Here is a 15,699-nt window from a genome sequence, read left to right on the forward strand (position 1 = left end):
CTCACACGTGCTGCAAAAGACACGCTACGAGGTATAGCCATGGATACGATATAGCGCATATCCTGCTCGCCTGCTCCCGTTGGCGGTGAGCATTCTTCCGCTAAACTCAAACCACAAGTCCAAATACAACAAGATAAACTGAATTTTTGAAAAAGTTCTCATTTGAATTTCTAAAATTTCAAACATTTTCTACGTTATTGTTTACGTAGGCATTAGCAAGTATCAAACGTTGGGAAGGTTGAGTGGTTATCATCAAACTTGTGAGCGGTGTTTGTAAAGCTGTTAATTTGTATAAATGTCTTCACGATGGTAAGCCGGTCGGATGAGTTTTAATTTGTAAATTAATATAGTTAAGTGTTGTATAGTTAAGATTTTATTGCTGTACGCTCTAGGTACCCCATTTACCAAAAGGGAAATCCACAACTAAGAGTATTTCTGCCCAACTTTTGGATGAAAATGGTGAAACCGAGGGTTGCAGGGCCACCGAATAAAGTCGAATTTATTGTCCACAACGGAATGAGCAGAATGGATGTTGTTAATTATTTAGAAAAAATCTATAATGTTCGTGCTGCCTCTATTCGCATTAGCATAAACTCTGGTATGTTAGTGTCGTTAAGCACGAGGGAAATTTCTTTTTGCATTTGTTGATTCGAAATAATTGTGTCAAATGTATAATCAACTTATTTTAGGTAAAACCAAACTTGCTCCGAGGAAACAGTACGTTATCAAGGAAGATGATTTCAAAGTAGCGTATGTAACATTGGTAAGTGTGAATATTGTTGGATTTTACCAATCTGGATGTTTCACACTGAAAAATTGACTAAAAATATTGTTCAAATAATAATAAAACTCATATCTTCCAAGAATTGTATTTATTTGTTTTTAAGATTGAAGGTCAAACATCTCTAAATTTTGAAACTTTGATTATATTGCAGCCAAAGGACACAAAGTTCGAGTTTCCAGACCTATTCCCTGCAGAGAAGAAGGACAAAGAGATAGAAGGGGAGCAAAGACAGTTGGAAGAAATGACGAAACAAAAACAACAGTTTGAACGTGGAAATCATGGCAGAATTAATGTTCCTGGATGGTTTGTATAATGTATATTTAAATATTTCCTAGTCAGTAAATAATCTGTTTTGTGTCTCATTGAATGGACATACCTAATGGTAATGTAGTAGTAATAATAATAAATAAATAAGACGTTTGTACTTTAAAATGCAAAAGATCAATTTGTATTTAATAACATCATTATTACATTTCAATGGAATTAGATGACATGGTGTGTAACCGACATAATCAGGTAGTTCAGTGGGTGATAACCACCAGCATAATAATATAGGATTACAAATTGAAATCAGACCAAACATAAACTATTTTAACCTGATATTAGTAACAGGCCCAGCGTAGAAAATAAATAAATGAGATAATGAGACAGCTCCTCGTTATAAAATTTACAAAAATTGATCACAAAAACCATTATCATTATCCTCCTATAAATAACAGCAAATTTTGAAGGAGCCTCCTTATGTGTAAAAAGTAAAAATAGATATATAACTAAAAATAGGTGCTGTTAGCAACATCACTAGATTTGAATTCAATTCAAAGATTGTCTTCAAACGTCCATAGACCCATCGAAGACGAAAATTTTCTTCGTTCCCAATGCGAGGATGAACGATTTTCCACCATAGGTCCACCCAATGTCGACAAGCTGCCGGAAATAATATAATAATAATATTTAACTTGATAGCCAGTTTATAAAGATGGTATAAACGAGGATATAAATGTGTACAGATGCATTTGACATTCAGTCAATACCTGTGCATTTGAAAAGGCCCACATGTAATGTGGAAAATGACTTCTCCATAAATGAATAGTTCTTTGATAGGTGAATCCGAGTTCCAAAGTCGCAAGAGCTTTATTGTCGCTGGGATTGAAGACCACTTTGGTGAATACTTTACACGGCTGTTCGTTGACTTTGAACATACTACAGCAGAGGATAGGAAAATTAATAAAAATTGTACAAATTCAAATTTCAAAGATAAAGCATTTGACTTTACTTTGTAGTGACTTGTGATGAATTAAAAGTAGTGACTCCACCAGCCCATCCTACAGCGCTGAAAAGGCTGTCAGAATACGCCCAGTCTCCAGAGTACAGAGGGCTTTGGCACATGTATTGAGTTGTGTAACAACGCTCTTTCATTACGTTAAAAAACTTGAGGTAACCATTTGATTCAACTACCATGAGTTTGAAGTTCTCACTGGGGTGCCAAGAGAGGTGAATCCCTATAAAGTAGAATTTAGCAATCAATTAATCTACATTTGAGCCTAGGTCTAGCCTTTAAAGAAATGCATATATACATGTAACTTACCTGGAGAGCTTAATCTGAATCGACACAGCTTCCTGCCTTCAAAGATATCCCAGACAACTACCTCCCGATTTTCTAACAGACACGCCAAATAATGATCATCCTTCAGCGCCAATTGCAGGCTGCAATGATCATTTACAACTCTCCGAACCTATATTTAGTAAAAATTGAAACAACAGAACCAAGTTTTATAATTTTACCACTTGTACTACATTATAAACAAAAGATAAGATACATTTGTACCACTTACAGATTCCCCATGCTTTTCAGCCAGATCCACTGCTCCAAACGTGATTTTTTCGGGAACGAAATATTCGTCCCGAAAATCAACAAGATAAACAGTTGATGAGGCAAATGAACAAAACGCGTAAATTAGGTATTGAGGCGGAAGGGTAAGCGAACATATTGAGCTCACGTTGAAACATCCCAATTCGGTCCCAACAAATTCGACTTCATGGACTTTAATCAACTCCATTTGTGGCTTGCTAGAGCTAGAAGTTTCCTTTTCATTTGTCGCATCCTAAGTAAATAACCGCCAGGAAAACATCATTTCCATATTAATTATCTTTCTATCGAATAAATCCATTGATAACAATAAGATTCACTTACAGTGATTTTTAAACGGTAGAAAACAATTGCATGGGGACCAGTAGTGGCGATGATAGTCTCATCTGTGAGTCCATTCGGTGCAGTGTACATACGTGTAAAATTCTGATTTTCGATTTCGAATGTTTTCATGGGCCCATACTGAGTCAAATTTTTTCTATTTCTGGGTTTCGATCCAGTGCTGACAGTACCCGGTCGATAGGGTTCAACCATGGATCCAGGAGCGTTAAGTTCCAAGTTTCGCATTGGCCTTTCTGTGTAGGGTCTTTTCGACCCGATATTTGCATTTCTAGCTGTGGATCCAACATTCTCAGGTTGACTGTCAGGAAGGAATCGGCCAATACTCTGGGCAGCCAGAGAGTTCCTATTTTGTCTTCTATCTCGGCTACTACCAACTCCTCCAAACGATGTACGACCTGTTTGGCGTACTACTTGGCCACTACTTTGGCCACTTTGGCCTTGAGGCTCGAGATTAATACTCTCCATCCCACTTTGCATTGCAATTTCGGCGTAGGTCTTAGATCCAAATGGCAACATTCTTCTGATCACACTTTAAAAATCTGTCGCAAACAAAAAAGTAATACATGACTTTATTAACCATACTTTCCAAAAATGTTTAAAAATTTATTTAAACTTTCCACATACCAAAACTTAAAACTCTGCTAAATAATTTCAACCTACTTGCCAATTTTCATTCCCCCTTGTTCAACTCTTCAACCGGCCTTTACCAGCCAGTAGAAAATGACATACTCTATTGCTCAAAAAGTAAAAATCTAGTCAAAACGTTCAAAATTGCTTCTCTTCCACCTCAGTGCAGTGGATCCAAAAAGTGAATAATTACTTCAACTTTAAAACTTCGAAATTCGGAAAAATGAGTGAATTTATAAAAAAAGACGACAGGCAGAGAGAAGAACGAGTACAAGTTGTACAACAAGCAAGCGAGGGAAGAGTGAGTCCAGTTCTCAGTTCTGCTGGAGATTCACAAGGTTGACTGAATCTGCTCAAGTCTTGGGGCAAACTGCTAAAATCGCTTCCTTCGAATCTGTCTTTAAGGAAAATGCACAAAAAAGTGAGTGAGCTACATAAATCTGCGTGGGTGTAGTGAGTGAGCGTAGATTTCTGCTGATCTTGGATGGATATGTTGATGATGATGAACTTTTAGAAAGGGAAATGGGCTGGGGCACTGCCAAGTTTGGTTCTTCTGTTCTTTTTCTTCTTGAGTTTATTTAGGTGGATGGTTTTTACTAGAGAAGAAAGGGTTGAGATATCTAGACGACACAATTGTTAAATTGTTAAATTAATTTGACCCAGGTGTTTTAAATTTCTTTGAAAATAAGTCGAATTGGTTGTGGGTTGAAGAGGAAGGGATTCAAGAAGTTAAATTTAAGGTTGTTGTCAGCAATTAAGGGGTTAGAAGGTGTATTGATAAAATGACTACCCCGAGATCAAAGTCTCCGCGACCTGTTACCCCTAAAGCGGGGGAGAAGGAGGAGTCATTTTGGGACAAGTTTGGAACATTGGGACGAAAGAAGAGGATCAAGGAAGGTGGGCAATCATTTTCAATTTTTTTAGGGAGCAGCTAAACATTTAAGGTTTCATGACTACTTATGACTTTTACGATAGAGTGTGAGTGGATGGATATGTGATGAAAGATTCGGGAACTAATGTAAAATTGTTATATGAATTTGCAGTTCAAATTGTTGAGGAAGAAGGAAAGCATGCAATTGATTCGCCTGGAAGTCCTTTGGCTTTTAGTATTTCCCCTGAGGAATACGATTTAGGTGAGAGCTTAGAATGAATTTTAATTTTAAAAGTTGCGATTAAATGCTTAGTACAGTTAACTAATAATTGTTTGTTAATTATGATTATCAGCTGAAGGGGAAGAACGATTGCTGATTGAACGAAAGAGTTACGATGATCCAAAACTGGGGCAATTAATTCAGCTCCTGATCGATTGGATAAATGACGAATTGGCGGATCATCGAATTATTGTTAAAGTCATTGACGATGATCTTTACGATGGTCAAGTTCTGCAGAAATTGCTTGGTTAGTTATTTTTTATCTACATATGTATTACGTCCCGAATTGTGTGCATGCAATACTGTAACAGAATATAACTGTTTACAGAAAAACTGACTGGACAGAAACTCGAAGTTCCAGAAGTGTCACAATCAGAGGAAGGACAACGCCATAAATTGCAAGTAGTTTTGGGAACTGCCAATCAAATCCTTGGTCTTCCACGATGGTCATCACAAAAATGGAGTGTCGAATCCATCCATTCCAAGAGTTTGGTTGCCATCTTGTACTTGTTGGTGCATCTTGCTAGACATTTTCGAGCTCCATTGAGGCTTCCAGAAAATGTAAATGTGGAAACGGTTGTAATCAAGGTATGAAATTACTTTTAGTTTAATGACGTTTCAAATTATTTCCTATTATGAATGACCTGATCTGTTTGTGCAGAAACAAAGTGGGAAACTGCAATATCGCCGAGTGACGGAAGAATTGACTTCCACTTACGATGAATTTGGAATGCGATGCGAGCGAGATGCTTTTGATGCTTTGCTTGACCATGCTCCAGATAAACTTCAAGTTGTGAAAAAGGTTTTATAGCTTATTTTAATGCTTTATTCATAATTGAAAAGTTTTAGATATACTTAAGTACGGATTACTAAATAATGTAGAGCTTGGTGACATTTGTTAACAAACATTTGAACAAAGTCAATCTGGAAGTTAACGATATCGAGTCTCAGTTTCATGATGGAGTGTATCTCGTACTTCTCATGGGCCTCTTGGAGGGTTACTTTATCCCCCTCTTCGAATTTCACTTGACACCCAAGGATTTTGATCAAAAGGTCTTCAACGTTGCCTATGCATTTGAATTAATGCAAGATGCAGGATTGTCTAAACCAAAAGCACGTCCTGAAGGTATGTAAATGTATACTTTCTACTTTAAATCGTGATTTGTTTTAAAATTGTATTGCTTCCTACTTTGTAGACATTGTCAACTTGGACCTCAAATCTACTCTTCGAGTTCTGTACAATTTATTCGCCAAGTATAAGAATATTGGATGAACACTGACCAGAACTCCTGCTGCCTCTTCTCCAGTGACTATATTAGTGAATTCGCCTCTAATGAAACCAATGTGTTCTTGCAAAAAACCGTTCATCAAATGGAACTCTGCCTTTGTAGTTCCTGGATCAGTGCCATTAATGAAATGTGAAATTAACTATCTAATCTGAAACTAAGTATTATTACGAAACTCATATTAACATTAGTTGTATACCGTAAATGCGAATCAATCAGTTGATATGTATTTAATGAACTTTCGTAATCTCGTATATATAGTATTACCTCCTTTATACAGCTAAATAGCTTTAAATGTAATTGAATCCCTCCACTTCTAGCAATTTAAAATATTGACAAACATATACCAATTATATCCATCTAACAGGTTTCAGTCAACAATCTCCAACTACTACGTACTGCTGCTACACAGACTTAACTTAAGTGCAATATTAAATGTGCAGCTATGTTAATGCAACTTAATAATAAAACCCAGTCATAATAACTGCAGTATTTTTTTCGACAAGGCTTGCATAGAATTATTTGGCATTTTTTCATGAGGCGTTGGATGTGATTTTGCTGGAGTCTCTGGAAACCAACTTCACTCGCCCTCGTCATAAAATTGCAACTTTTCTGCAGTGGTGGCAGTGGTGGTGTTTTTGGTTTTGACACAGCTCATCTCTTGCTCCTTCGTCATTCGGTATTTGAGAATTTGTCAACAGCAGTCACAAAATATTCGTCCTCTTGTTCGATAAGTTAATTTTGTTCCACAAGTCCAGAAGAGTGAGTCTAAGTAAGTACCTCCTTAAGGTGTTTTGTTTGTAAAAGTTTTAAACTTGTCTCGATTCCCAATCTTATCTTGTCTTATGATAACGAGCCGATTTTGTATACGATTTTTCAATTACTTTACCAATTGAATATAATAACTGGATCCAGATTGTCATTGTTTACTGTGCCACTTTCTTTTTCGTTTGTAATCACTAATAAGCGAACAATTATAATACAACACTCAAGCATATATGTATGAATTGTATGATACAATTAATACAATAATTGTCAATATTTTGTATACCGTTTTGTTGACGATTGTGTGGAAGGAAGCCTGATTTCTAAAACAATTTTTATTTGATTTAATTTAATTTCAGGTCAAGCAAGGCTAAAATGAATGTAAGTTATTTTTAATGATATCTTAAAATGACTTCTTTGTAGTGTTGAGATTACTTCTGATTTCGTATAGAAGCACGAATTCAATGTGGTCATGACCTGCGAGGGTTGTTCGGGAGCAATCACCAAGCTGCTCAACAAGCAAAAGGGTGAGAATTTAGTAATAATTTAATAGGTGGTCACTTATACAAGAAAACGGAAATAATTTTACATTTTGGGTTTTTGTTTCATCAGAGAAGGGCGAAATTGGTGATTTTGAGGTCAACCTTGCCGAGCAGCAGGTTTTTGTCAACTCTGTGAAAGACTCTGAGGAAATCACCGAGATGCTCAAAAAAAGTGGCAAGCAAGTCACGCACAAGAAAACCGAAAAGGCTGAAACTGAAGGCAATTAATCAACTAATCACCTAATCAATCAATCGCCCAATTATTTTATTGATATATTCTTCTATATTTGTTTTAAAATACGCAAGTATTTATATAATCTTTCCAAAAATGTCTAAATTGATCGAGCAGCTCTAACTGTTGTGAATTATTATTATGTTGTTACATATTCCTTTAAAAAAGATTGAATAAAATATTTTATATTAGCATTTGAAATTCAGCAATACGAATACACATTATTACTGTTTAATAGCAAGAGTATATTTGTTCAAAGGCTATTTGAAACCCAGTCCTAGTTCTTTCTTCGTCTGAATGAAAGTGAAATTTCATACTGGATGCACCCGGTTGGTATTTAGCTGTCCCTGAAAGTTGGAAATGATAACAACAAACTAATGTATTTATATACTATAAATGTGCATTTAATTCATTTAAATTCAGCCTTACAAATGAATCTGACACTTCCACACATGAAGCCGCAGCCTCCCACCAAATGGAAAAAGTCTGAACACGCTCCCCCCAAATCGGTATCAATTGATTCCTCAAGGTCAAATGTCAAAACGCGCATCCTGATCCCACAAACGAATGGCGATTCCCTGCAAACAGTTAATAATTTCAAGAAAGTCTGTAGTGATAGTACTATCATACTTACAAGATTTTAGCAAATGTCATGCATGCATCGGTATCACGAATTCATGGATTTTTTACGTGGTGAAAAACTCTGTTGTCGTAAAGAAACCTGTACTAAATTAGCATAATGCTACTGGGTTGGACTGGACTGGAGCACGATTAGTGAGTATGATGATATCATCGCCTTATTTTTTATCGGGAGAAAAATTGATTAATATTTATCGAAGATTGTATTGAGTATCTACTCTCGAATGTATATATAGTCAAAAACTTCCTCTGAACTCATCCATGAAAATCGATTAATTTCCAACATAAACTATACATACCACTCCTACATGTCTCATCAACTGGATTCTATTTCAAGTTCATCTTTTATACCTTAAAAACTCGTAAACGCAGTCCATGTTGTTGGGGTAATGTCTTGGAAAGAAGGGTGTGTTAATTGTCCCCTTACTTTCAGTAACTTGAGTGAAACACTGTGTCTCAAATGGTACAACGTCTGGAATAATGGAGATCGGAGGTATCTGAAAAATGCATAGGTTAACGACATCATATTGTTAAAGACGTCATGCTTCTTTGGTCAATGTCTCACCCAATACAGCCCGTGACGACAATCGGACAATAATTTGTACCGTATCTGGAATCCTTTCATCTGCGTGGAATTGTCAGATCGGAAGACGAATCGAAAGTATTCAGCCTCATTTTGAAAAGCGTATTCATCTACAAAGTTGCATGAAATTGTAAACAATTTGTAAAGTACTTCTTTGGAAAAACTAATACTGACAGGTTGTGGGTGAGATTTTTCCACAAAATCGATTGCCCCCTTCGGGAACACACGAGTCGACGGAGAGCCAATCCGTCTTACAAAAGCCATCCTTGTCCCAGTTTTCCAACTCGAAATCTTCAACTATTTACAAAAAAATGTCTTGTGAATGTATGAGATTTTAAGGTAGAAATGTGTTCAATGTTCGATGAGTACTGACATGTCACCCTCACCCCGCAGCTATCCTCATGCCGAAGAATGTCGTACTTGCAGATAACGGAGGCAGGGTATTTTTCAGGATATCCTGGGGAAGTTATGAGTCCTTCTGGTTGTGGAAATGACTTGTGGCATGATGGTGGAAAAATCCCTAAACATGTACGGGTAGGAATATCATAATGTTTTTAATGCTTGACACATTAATCTCGAGTATAATTACCATAATTACCATCAGAACCAATTACTACTGTCAGAATGAAGGGGGTTGATAGTAGCATCAACATATACTTTTGCAACATTTTAATTTTTGATACTTGAGGGTTTTCCAGAAAAGAATCCGGTGGTGAAAGTTATTATTGGGAATAATAATGATACCGTGGCACGCTTTTCTTAGTTCCGGTCTCCATTATTATCTCGCCCGTAAATACTTTCACTAAGCTGAAAAGAGATAATTCGGATAAATATAGTAATCATATGTATGCATTTAGTTAGATTATTAGGGAATCGAGTAACTTGGTTGAACCAGTATATATTGGTTCAATCGAGATACTTCAGTATCCTTAGATTAGTAGTTGTATAACAGTTGTAAATTTGTTGATTCAAGATTAGACTTGATTAAAATTAATCAATTTTGATTAACGCATCATGCATATCAAGAACTCTGTATATTTAATTTTTTTCTCATGGGAAAAATTATAAATCAATGTTTCTCTGCTGTAATAACTCCTTTTGTGAAAATTTACGTCGCAGGCAGAAGATCGTTATCAATGTCTCCATCACTATTTCAAATGCGCGTCTCATGACGCCATGCAAATTTATACGACAAAGGAGGACATATTTATCACTGGACTATAGAAAATTTCAAAATGAACTACTGTGTCGCCTGTCAGCACAAGCTCTGGGAGGTCTCACATCAGATTTAAATGGACATTAAGTTAACTCACTTTTCACGAACGAAATCCAATGTCAGTGTCAACAACCATGCCCATACATACAAGTTTAGTATTCTATTTTAGTTCTTTAAAGAAGACGCACATTAATTATTGTTCAACCAGAAGACGGTTGTTGTCCACAAGGTCGGAGGTGCACGCAAGAGTCACTCTTGCCACCACACTAATCAATTCAATCAATTTAGAACTGAGTTATTAAAATACTGCCGTTACTAGAAACGAAAAACAGATATGCACAAAAGTAGTATGTAATTGGACTGAATCTGAGAAACCCGTCGGAAGAAAATCTTGGAAGAAAATCTGGTTTTACACACTAACACACACTTCCGATGGTGACAATAATTCCTTACCTACTTATTGATCAAGTGATATCTGATCTGACTCTCCTGATCTCCTGATATTGATCAATTTTACCTTGATTGGCGTCTATCAGTATGCAAGTTGAGGTAATGTAATATATTGTTGTGAAACCGGAAGAGCTCAAGGTTGACGACTGTGTATGAGACCACAAGCTATATCGACGACTATAATATTATCTCTGCAGCGATGTCGTATTTTAATGACGCGTTAAATGAAACTTGACAATTTCTTTCGTATCAGAGTTTGATTGAGTTTGGAATAAATAAATTGGATTTGTCGTCCCAGGTCGAATCCAACCAAAAAGGTGATGCAGTTAACATGAAATTTCACGGGAGGATGATGATGTGATGTGAACAAAACAACAATTTCAGACCAACGCCAGAAGCTGACTGGTACTTTGGGTTGACGAGTTAAGTTAAACAACGCTCGTATTGAAATGGGATATCGATTCCTGTAAAGATATTATGTATTTGTTGGAATTGGTTGGATTTGGAGATGAGTTAAGATGAAAGGATTTCAGGTTCCGAAAAAGGTGGGTGAGGCACTTGAAATGAAAAATGTTGACATTGACTGGACTGACACTGAGTGGCCATTCTGACACAATTCTTATGCCGACTGAATTGGACGTGAATAAAGTAATGAAGCCTGATAATGATAATGGTAATGGCGATGATGTGATTGTCATATTATGTATCGTATCATGGATGGAAGTAAATTGAACAGCAATTACTACTTTTCTTACGTACAGCCCTTCTTAAGAGAACAAGAAGAAGACGGCACATTTCCACCAGCACAAAGGAGTAGAATACACATTAGTTTCCATTACATCAAAATAATGTGAAGCAATGATGTGAAAAGAGATCCAAATTCAATTCCATCATCCACAACACACTAAATATATATATTATATGATCAATTTTGTATGTATTATTCCTGCTGATTTTCGCCTGATTTGTAATCTCGTGTAACCGTCATGGGTATGGATTGATTGGAAGATTTAAAGCTGTTTGTGAAGTCGTAATACATATAAATCTATATTCATTTCATGCAGGTTTCCTCGAATTAATTCAATGCATAGAACAGAGGAGGCTGGTTTTAAACGAATTTAGAAAGGATAATGTTACGTACATATGTGCATTTTATGTACATTCGTATATTGTCGATACAGTGTAAGCAAGTATTATTGATTTTGGTTGAATGGAACTACAAAACAACTAGGCAGTGCAGCACAGGTGTGGTTAATTGGTAGGAAATCGAATGAAAGTGACGTAAGGTACATACTCACGATATTTCCATTCAAATTCAATGATGCACCACCAATCAGATTCATTTATATTCGTGATATATCCTGACACTGAAATAGGAACAGTGAAAGAAAGCAAGTTCTTCGGTCGGTTGTTGTCTTCTACCTGTAAAAGACATCAAATATGAGATCATGTCATTGTTGAAATGGCATTTCAACAATACGTATGACATGATCTCATCTGACCTAATAATACTAATAATGCTAAAAATGCATACGTCACTCTGGATAAAGATTCCTTATAATGTTACATCCTTCGTCATTTCCTTTCCAAGTTGTCCGGTTATTTTATTAGATAATACTAAATAAAAATGTGCTAAATTAAGTGCGTGAAAGAAAAAAAAATATTAAAGCAATACAAATAAATCTTAATCACCTTGTGCAGTAAAAGTCAACGATATATTTCCTCCCTTTGTAGATCAAGTCAAAATGCATGTAAATAGTTTTGACTAAGGTCAATTAAGTACATACACAAATAAAAAGTTTGTTATATATTCAGTAATTACGAGGAAAATTAATTCATGCATTAATTAGCTTGCATATTCATGTTAAATATTGCTCATTCATTCACCCTAAAGTTTTACTGCGTATAAGTCTCAAGAAAACTTAAGTTGATCCAACAAGGACGTTACAACAGTGTAACGTAGAAATTATTTATTGTTGTGAAACTTTGTACCAATTAAAACGATTAATGGCATGACATGCAAAATAATTTGCTGTTTCCCATTTGGCACCTGTAAATCTTTTGGCAAACTTGGATTTGGCATAAATGTCGCGTGCCTTCTTCGACTTCTCGGCGTCATCATGATCATCATCATTCCTTTCTCCGTTTGGTTTAATACAAATCAAAATAATTTTGCAATGCGATTGATTGCACAAAGGGAAACACCACCGCTCATGTTACCATTAACCCCTTGCAACAGAGTCAGCGACTGGCGCCGGATCTACCTAATTTATTTGGCAAATAATACGCAAACATAGTTTTTTTTGCAATTTTATGCAAGTTTTTGTACAAGTTTTATGACAGGATTGAGACAGGTGAAATTTTGCAATTTTGATGGAAATGTACATTTTATTTGGTCCAAATAAAAGGAAAGCAAATCATATAGTTTGCCAAATATAAATTAAAATTTGAGATTTATCCAGTAGTTTAACAAATGAAATCTACCGTGTTAACCTGTTTATGTACATATTGCATATTATTGTAGCCTTTTGTGACGTCATAAATTGAAATTTGTGTAAAATTGTGAAGCAGTTATGTTATTGGAGCCGTTGGGCAGTGTTGCTTTGCTGTAAAATTGAGACAAATTACCAACAATTTGTTGTAAGTTGTATGAAAAATAAAGGTTCGTTATCCGGTTTGTAGTCTTGAATTATAAAAGCACTTAATTGGCACTTGATCTGCACATGTAAATATGCACAAGGCAATACAAGTGATTGAGTGTCGATTATTGATAAACAGCATTGGAATTTGGGTTACTTTACTCTCCGGCATGCATCAAACCAATTATTAATTGTGGCGTGGTGCGTACGTACGTAGATAGGCCAATAACCCCTTCTTCTTATCCTTGTATGCAACACATTATGTCATATGCAAAGTATTTAAGTCCACCATATATCTAGAACTGATTATGAAATATGCTTCAAATAATGACACTGAAACCAAGCAATGAAAACAAAGTGATGCAAAGTCATACGACGACGACGGGGCGGTGCGATTATGAACAGATCACCAGAAACAGAGTGAGGTAGTAGTCAGAAGTGACAACTAATCCTAAATTACTAAATTGGATCAGTTATTGGTACATGTGTAATTTTCTTCAAACAGATAAATAAATTGGAATAGTTCGCTTCCGGTTGATTGATTATGATATTAAATTCTTTGAATTATACAACGTTGATAATGTGTCATGTACGTATTCATTCTCTCAAAAACTTAAGCACCACGCCAATTACACTCGACCTCTCTTTTAACCAATCTCGTTTGTCAGAACCGGCATGAACATGTATGTTTCGTGCACAGCTATATTTATATTGAGCCATCGCCTCAGCCTGTAAATAAATATAAGTCATGTTGCTCGTCAATTTATTGAAGATTATTGCATTACGTGCAACTGCCAAACACCAATAAAATAACATAACTGGAAAGGATAAACATACGTTTTCGGTCGATTTGTTTGTTAGTTTTTGTGATCGCATGCTGGCAATTGTTGTATTTATGTGAGTTATATATAGCGAGAAATTATAGTGGGATAAAAAGATCCATGACAAAAATACTCGTGTGTTCCATGTGCATGTATGCATATTATATACGATGGGAATGGGAGGAAAGAAGGACTTTTCTCGATTGAAGAGGTCGTACGGATTGAGTGGCATTCGCATTGATAATAAGTTTTTGCAAGTCTGGTCTTCTAACCCGGTCGTACAAAATTATACTTACATTTCAATTTTACCTTAATACCATGTTTTATGGCAGCATGAAATATGAGCAACAAAGCAATTGAACGTGTGAGAGGTATTATTTATTCGCCTTTTCCATGTCGCCATCGCACTTATTTTACCTTGTAGTTTTTGAGCAGCAATGTAATATCTGCTGTTATGGTTTATCCAGACTTTGCTTTGCTGAGGGTAATATTTTTTTAGCCTGATGATTCTGCTGCAGTTATTAACCGTCAAGTTTATCGAGATTTCAATTTATGTGTACTTGTACCTGGATAATTTCCAGTCAAGTAGCCACAAAAGTATGCAAATAGCTTTCTGTAACTTTATTGAAAAGGGATTCAATTAATGTGCCAAGTCAAGATATATGGCACCCAGTTCTTGTGGAGAATAAGTACGAATAACGAACAAGAAGTTGAAGGAAGGACATTTACTGCCACGTTAGATGGTTGGATTTAGTTGGATTTCCATATAAGGAGGAAAGTTGCATTGCAACAGACAGGAATAAAAATTGCAGTCCGACACGACCATCTATTTATTTATTAGGCTTGGATTGAATGTCAAGGAGAGACCATATCACAGCTTACTTAATACGTATTATGTAGCTATGCTGTCTGCGAGGTGGACAAGCATTACCGTTTCAGTTGTTAATTTGCCCCTTTATAGTCGCAGTCGTTTCCGTAAAGGCCGAAGTCAGTGCTGAAAAGGAAACGCTGATCGGTATCTCGTGTTGGTTGGGAAAGATGAGACGGACGCAGACTGATGAAGTGCAACAATTGTAACACTTGACAAGTTATGAAAGTAACAGGGCGACCTTGCGATGGACTTCTGCCCCTGATTTTCCAGTCGGAAGATGAGGAAGTTATTTATTTCCACTGATTAACTTTGTCCTTCCGGTTTCTTTGGCGTGGTTGATGACATGCCAAACATACAGGATGTCGCCCTATATAATAATAATACTCGTGTGAAAATTTTATGATGGACAAATGTGCTGAATGTTTTATGATGGTCAATCAACAACTAAATGATCTAAAATGTGGGCTTTCTTATTATTTCTCATTAAAATTCTTTCAATTGCTGGTTCAAGGGAGAAATAAGTACTACACTAAATTATATACATGGGTTTAGAAGGGGTTGGTCAACGAGGAGACTGAGATGAGTGCTCAAAATTGCTAAACATGGTGTACATATGCTTAGATTTTGAACATACTTAAACGATTCCTGAAACATGTAATTTAAAAATTGGGGATTTCAATACCTTCGGTTGTTATGTTTTTTTGCAAAATGTTAGGAAACAGGTTTAAACCTCAAGGGTTCGAATTTTAAACCAGTTGGTGTAAGAAAACAGATAAAAATGTCAGATGAGGGATGATCGAAGTTCCTTGAATTTGGTAAATGGGAAAAATCCCGGAATCGCAAACCAGGTACCCACTCCCATTTACTTGTGACATTGCTAACTC

General features: G+C 36.0%; 5 protein-coding genes across 9 annotated transcripts; 3 read left to right on the forward strand and 2 right to left on the reverse strand.

The window, feature by feature from the left end:
• Positions 1-88: 88 nt before the first annotated feature.
• LOC110851264 (probable 39S ribosomal protein L23, mitochondrial) lies at positions 89-1,232 on the forward strand. Its single transcript, XM_022098976.2, has 4 exons — positions 89-309; positions 393-598; positions 690-763; positions 936-1,232. The coding sequence occupies exons 1-4, from the start codon at positions 296-298 to the stop codon at positions 1,095-1,097; spliced, it is 456 nt and encodes a 151-aa protein (XP_021954668.1). The 5' UTR covers positions 89-295; the 3' UTR covers positions 1,098-1,232.
• LOC110851263 lies at positions 1,210-3,974 on the reverse strand. 2 transcript variants are annotated; one of them, XM_022098975.2, is made up of 7 exons: positions 3,654-3,974; positions 2,976-3,532; positions 2,617-2,886; positions 2,370-2,517; positions 2,058-2,283; positions 1,816-1,984; positions 1,210-1,708 (listed from the first exon to the last, which is right to left on the reverse strand). In XM_022098975.2, the coding sequence occupies exons 2-7, from the start codon at positions 3,507-3,509 to the stop codon at positions 1,613-1,615; spliced, it is 1,443 nt and encodes a 480-aa protein (XP_021954667.1). In that variant the 5' UTR covers positions 3,510-3,532; positions 3,654-3,974; the 3' UTR covers positions 1,210-1,612. The 2 variants fall into 2 exon arrangements, with proteins under 2 accessions (XP_021954667.1, XP_021954666.1); XM_022098974.2 differs by having other exon boundaries at positions 3,618-3,974.
• A 152-nt stretch (positions 3,975-4,126) lies between these two features.
• On the forward strand, positions 4,127-6,546 carry LOC110851220 (beta-parvin). Its single transcript, XM_022098908.2, has 7 exons — positions 4,127-4,517; positions 4,664-4,753; positions 4,845-5,018; positions 5,100-5,359; positions 5,433-5,573; positions 5,654-5,897; positions 5,968-6,546. The coding sequence occupies exons 1-7, from the start codon at positions 4,403-4,405 to the stop codon at positions 6,042-6,044; spliced, it is 1,101 nt and encodes a 366-aa protein (XP_021954600.1). The 5' UTR covers positions 4,127-4,402; the 3' UTR covers positions 6,045-6,546.
• Positions 6,547-6,691: 145 nt separating this feature from the next.
• On the forward strand, positions 6,692-7,706 carry LOC110851222 (copper transport protein ATOX1). Its single transcript, XM_022098910.2, has 4 exons — positions 6,692-6,829; positions 7,182-7,203; positions 7,274-7,349; positions 7,435-7,706. The coding sequence occupies exons 2-4, from the start codon at positions 7,198-7,200 to the stop codon at positions 7,590-7,592; spliced, it is 240 nt and encodes a 79-aa protein (XP_021954602.1). The 5' UTR covers positions 6,692-6,829; positions 7,182-7,197; the 3' UTR covers positions 7,593-7,706.
• LOC110851221 (neuropilin-1) lies at positions 7,500-10,602 on the reverse strand. Of its 4 annotated transcripts, none has more exons than XM_035853087.1 (8): positions 10,488-10,602; positions 9,408-9,625; positions 9,192-9,338; positions 8,993-9,115; positions 8,801-8,928; positions 8,587-8,732; positions 8,026-8,174; positions 7,500-7,943 (listed from the first exon to the last, which is right to left on the reverse strand). In XM_035853087.1, the coding sequence occupies exons 2-8, from the start codon at positions 9,484-9,486 to the stop codon at positions 7,828-7,830; spliced, it is 888 nt and encodes a 295-aa protein (XP_035708980.1). In that variant the 5' UTR covers positions 9,487-9,625; positions 10,488-10,602; the 3' UTR covers positions 7,500-7,827. The 4 variants fall into 4 exon arrangements, with proteins under 4 accessions (XP_035708980.1, XP_035708979.1, XP_021954601.1 ...); XM_035853086.1 differs by having other exon boundaries at positions 10,132-10,598; XM_022098909.2 differs by having other exon boundaries at positions 9,417-9,625; positions 10,132-10,597.
• Between the last annotated feature and the right edge of the window lie 5,097 nt (positions 10,603-15,699).

This window comes from Folsomia candida, unplaced genomic scaffold, assembly GCF_002217175.1.
Source record: "Folsomia candida strain VU population unplaced genomic scaffold, ASM221717v1 Fcan01_Sc006, whole genome shotgun sequence".
In the NCBI taxonomy this organism is placed as follows: domain Eukaryota; kingdom Metazoa; phylum Arthropoda; class Collembola; order Entomobryomorpha; family Isotomidae; genus Folsomia; species Folsomia candida.

Coding starts and splice junctions, on each gene's coding strand:
- LOC110851264 (XM_022098976.2), top strand. Junction 599..689: donor TCGCATTAGCATAAACTCTG/GTATGTTAGTGT, acceptor AACTTATTTTAG/GTAAAACCAAACTTGCTCCG. Junction 764..935: donor AAGTAGCGTATGTAACATTG/GTAAGTGTGAAT, acceptor ATTATATTGCAG/CCAAAGGACACAAAGTTCGA.
- LOC110851263 (XM_022098975.2), bottom strand. CDS start 3,509: ATGTTGCCATTTGGATCTAAGACCTACGCCGAAATTGCAATGCAAAGT. Junction 2,284..2,369: donor ATTCAGATTAAGCTCTCCAG/GTAAGTTACATG, acceptor TCTACTTTATAG/GGATTCACCTCTCTTGGCAC. Junction 1,709..1,815: donor GGGCCTTTTCAAATGCACAG/GTATTGACTGAA, acceptor TATTTCCGGCAG/CTTGTCGACATTGGGTGGAC.
- LOC110851220 (XM_022098908.2), top strand. CDS start 4,403: ATGACTACCCCGAGATCAAAGTCTCCGCGACCTGTTACCCCTAAAGCG. Junction 4,754..4,844: donor CCCTGAGGAATACGATTTAG/GTGAGAGCTTAG, acceptor TATGATTATCAG/CTGAAGGGGAAGAACGATTG. Junction 5,019..5,099: donor AGTTCTGCAGAAATTGCTTG/GTTAGTTATTTT, acceptor AACTGTTTACAG/AAAAACTGACTGGACAGAAA.
- LOC110851222 (XM_022098910.2), top strand. Junction 7,350..7,434: donor GCTGCTCAACAAGCAAAAGG/GTGAGAATTTAG, acceptor TTGTTTCATCAG/AGAAGGGCGAAATTGGTGAT.
- LOC110851221 (XM_035853087.1), bottom strand. CDS start 9,486: ATGTTGCAAAAGTATATGTTGATGCTACTATCAACCCCCTTCATTCTG. Junction 9,116..9,191: donor CTGCGGGGTGAGGGTGACAT/GTCAGTACTCAT, acceptor TTTTGTAAATAG/TTGAAGATTTCGAGTTGGAA. Junction 8,929..8,992: donor AAAAATCTCACCCACAACCT/GTCAGTATTAGT, acceptor GCAACTTTGTAG/ATGAATACGCTTTTCAAAAT.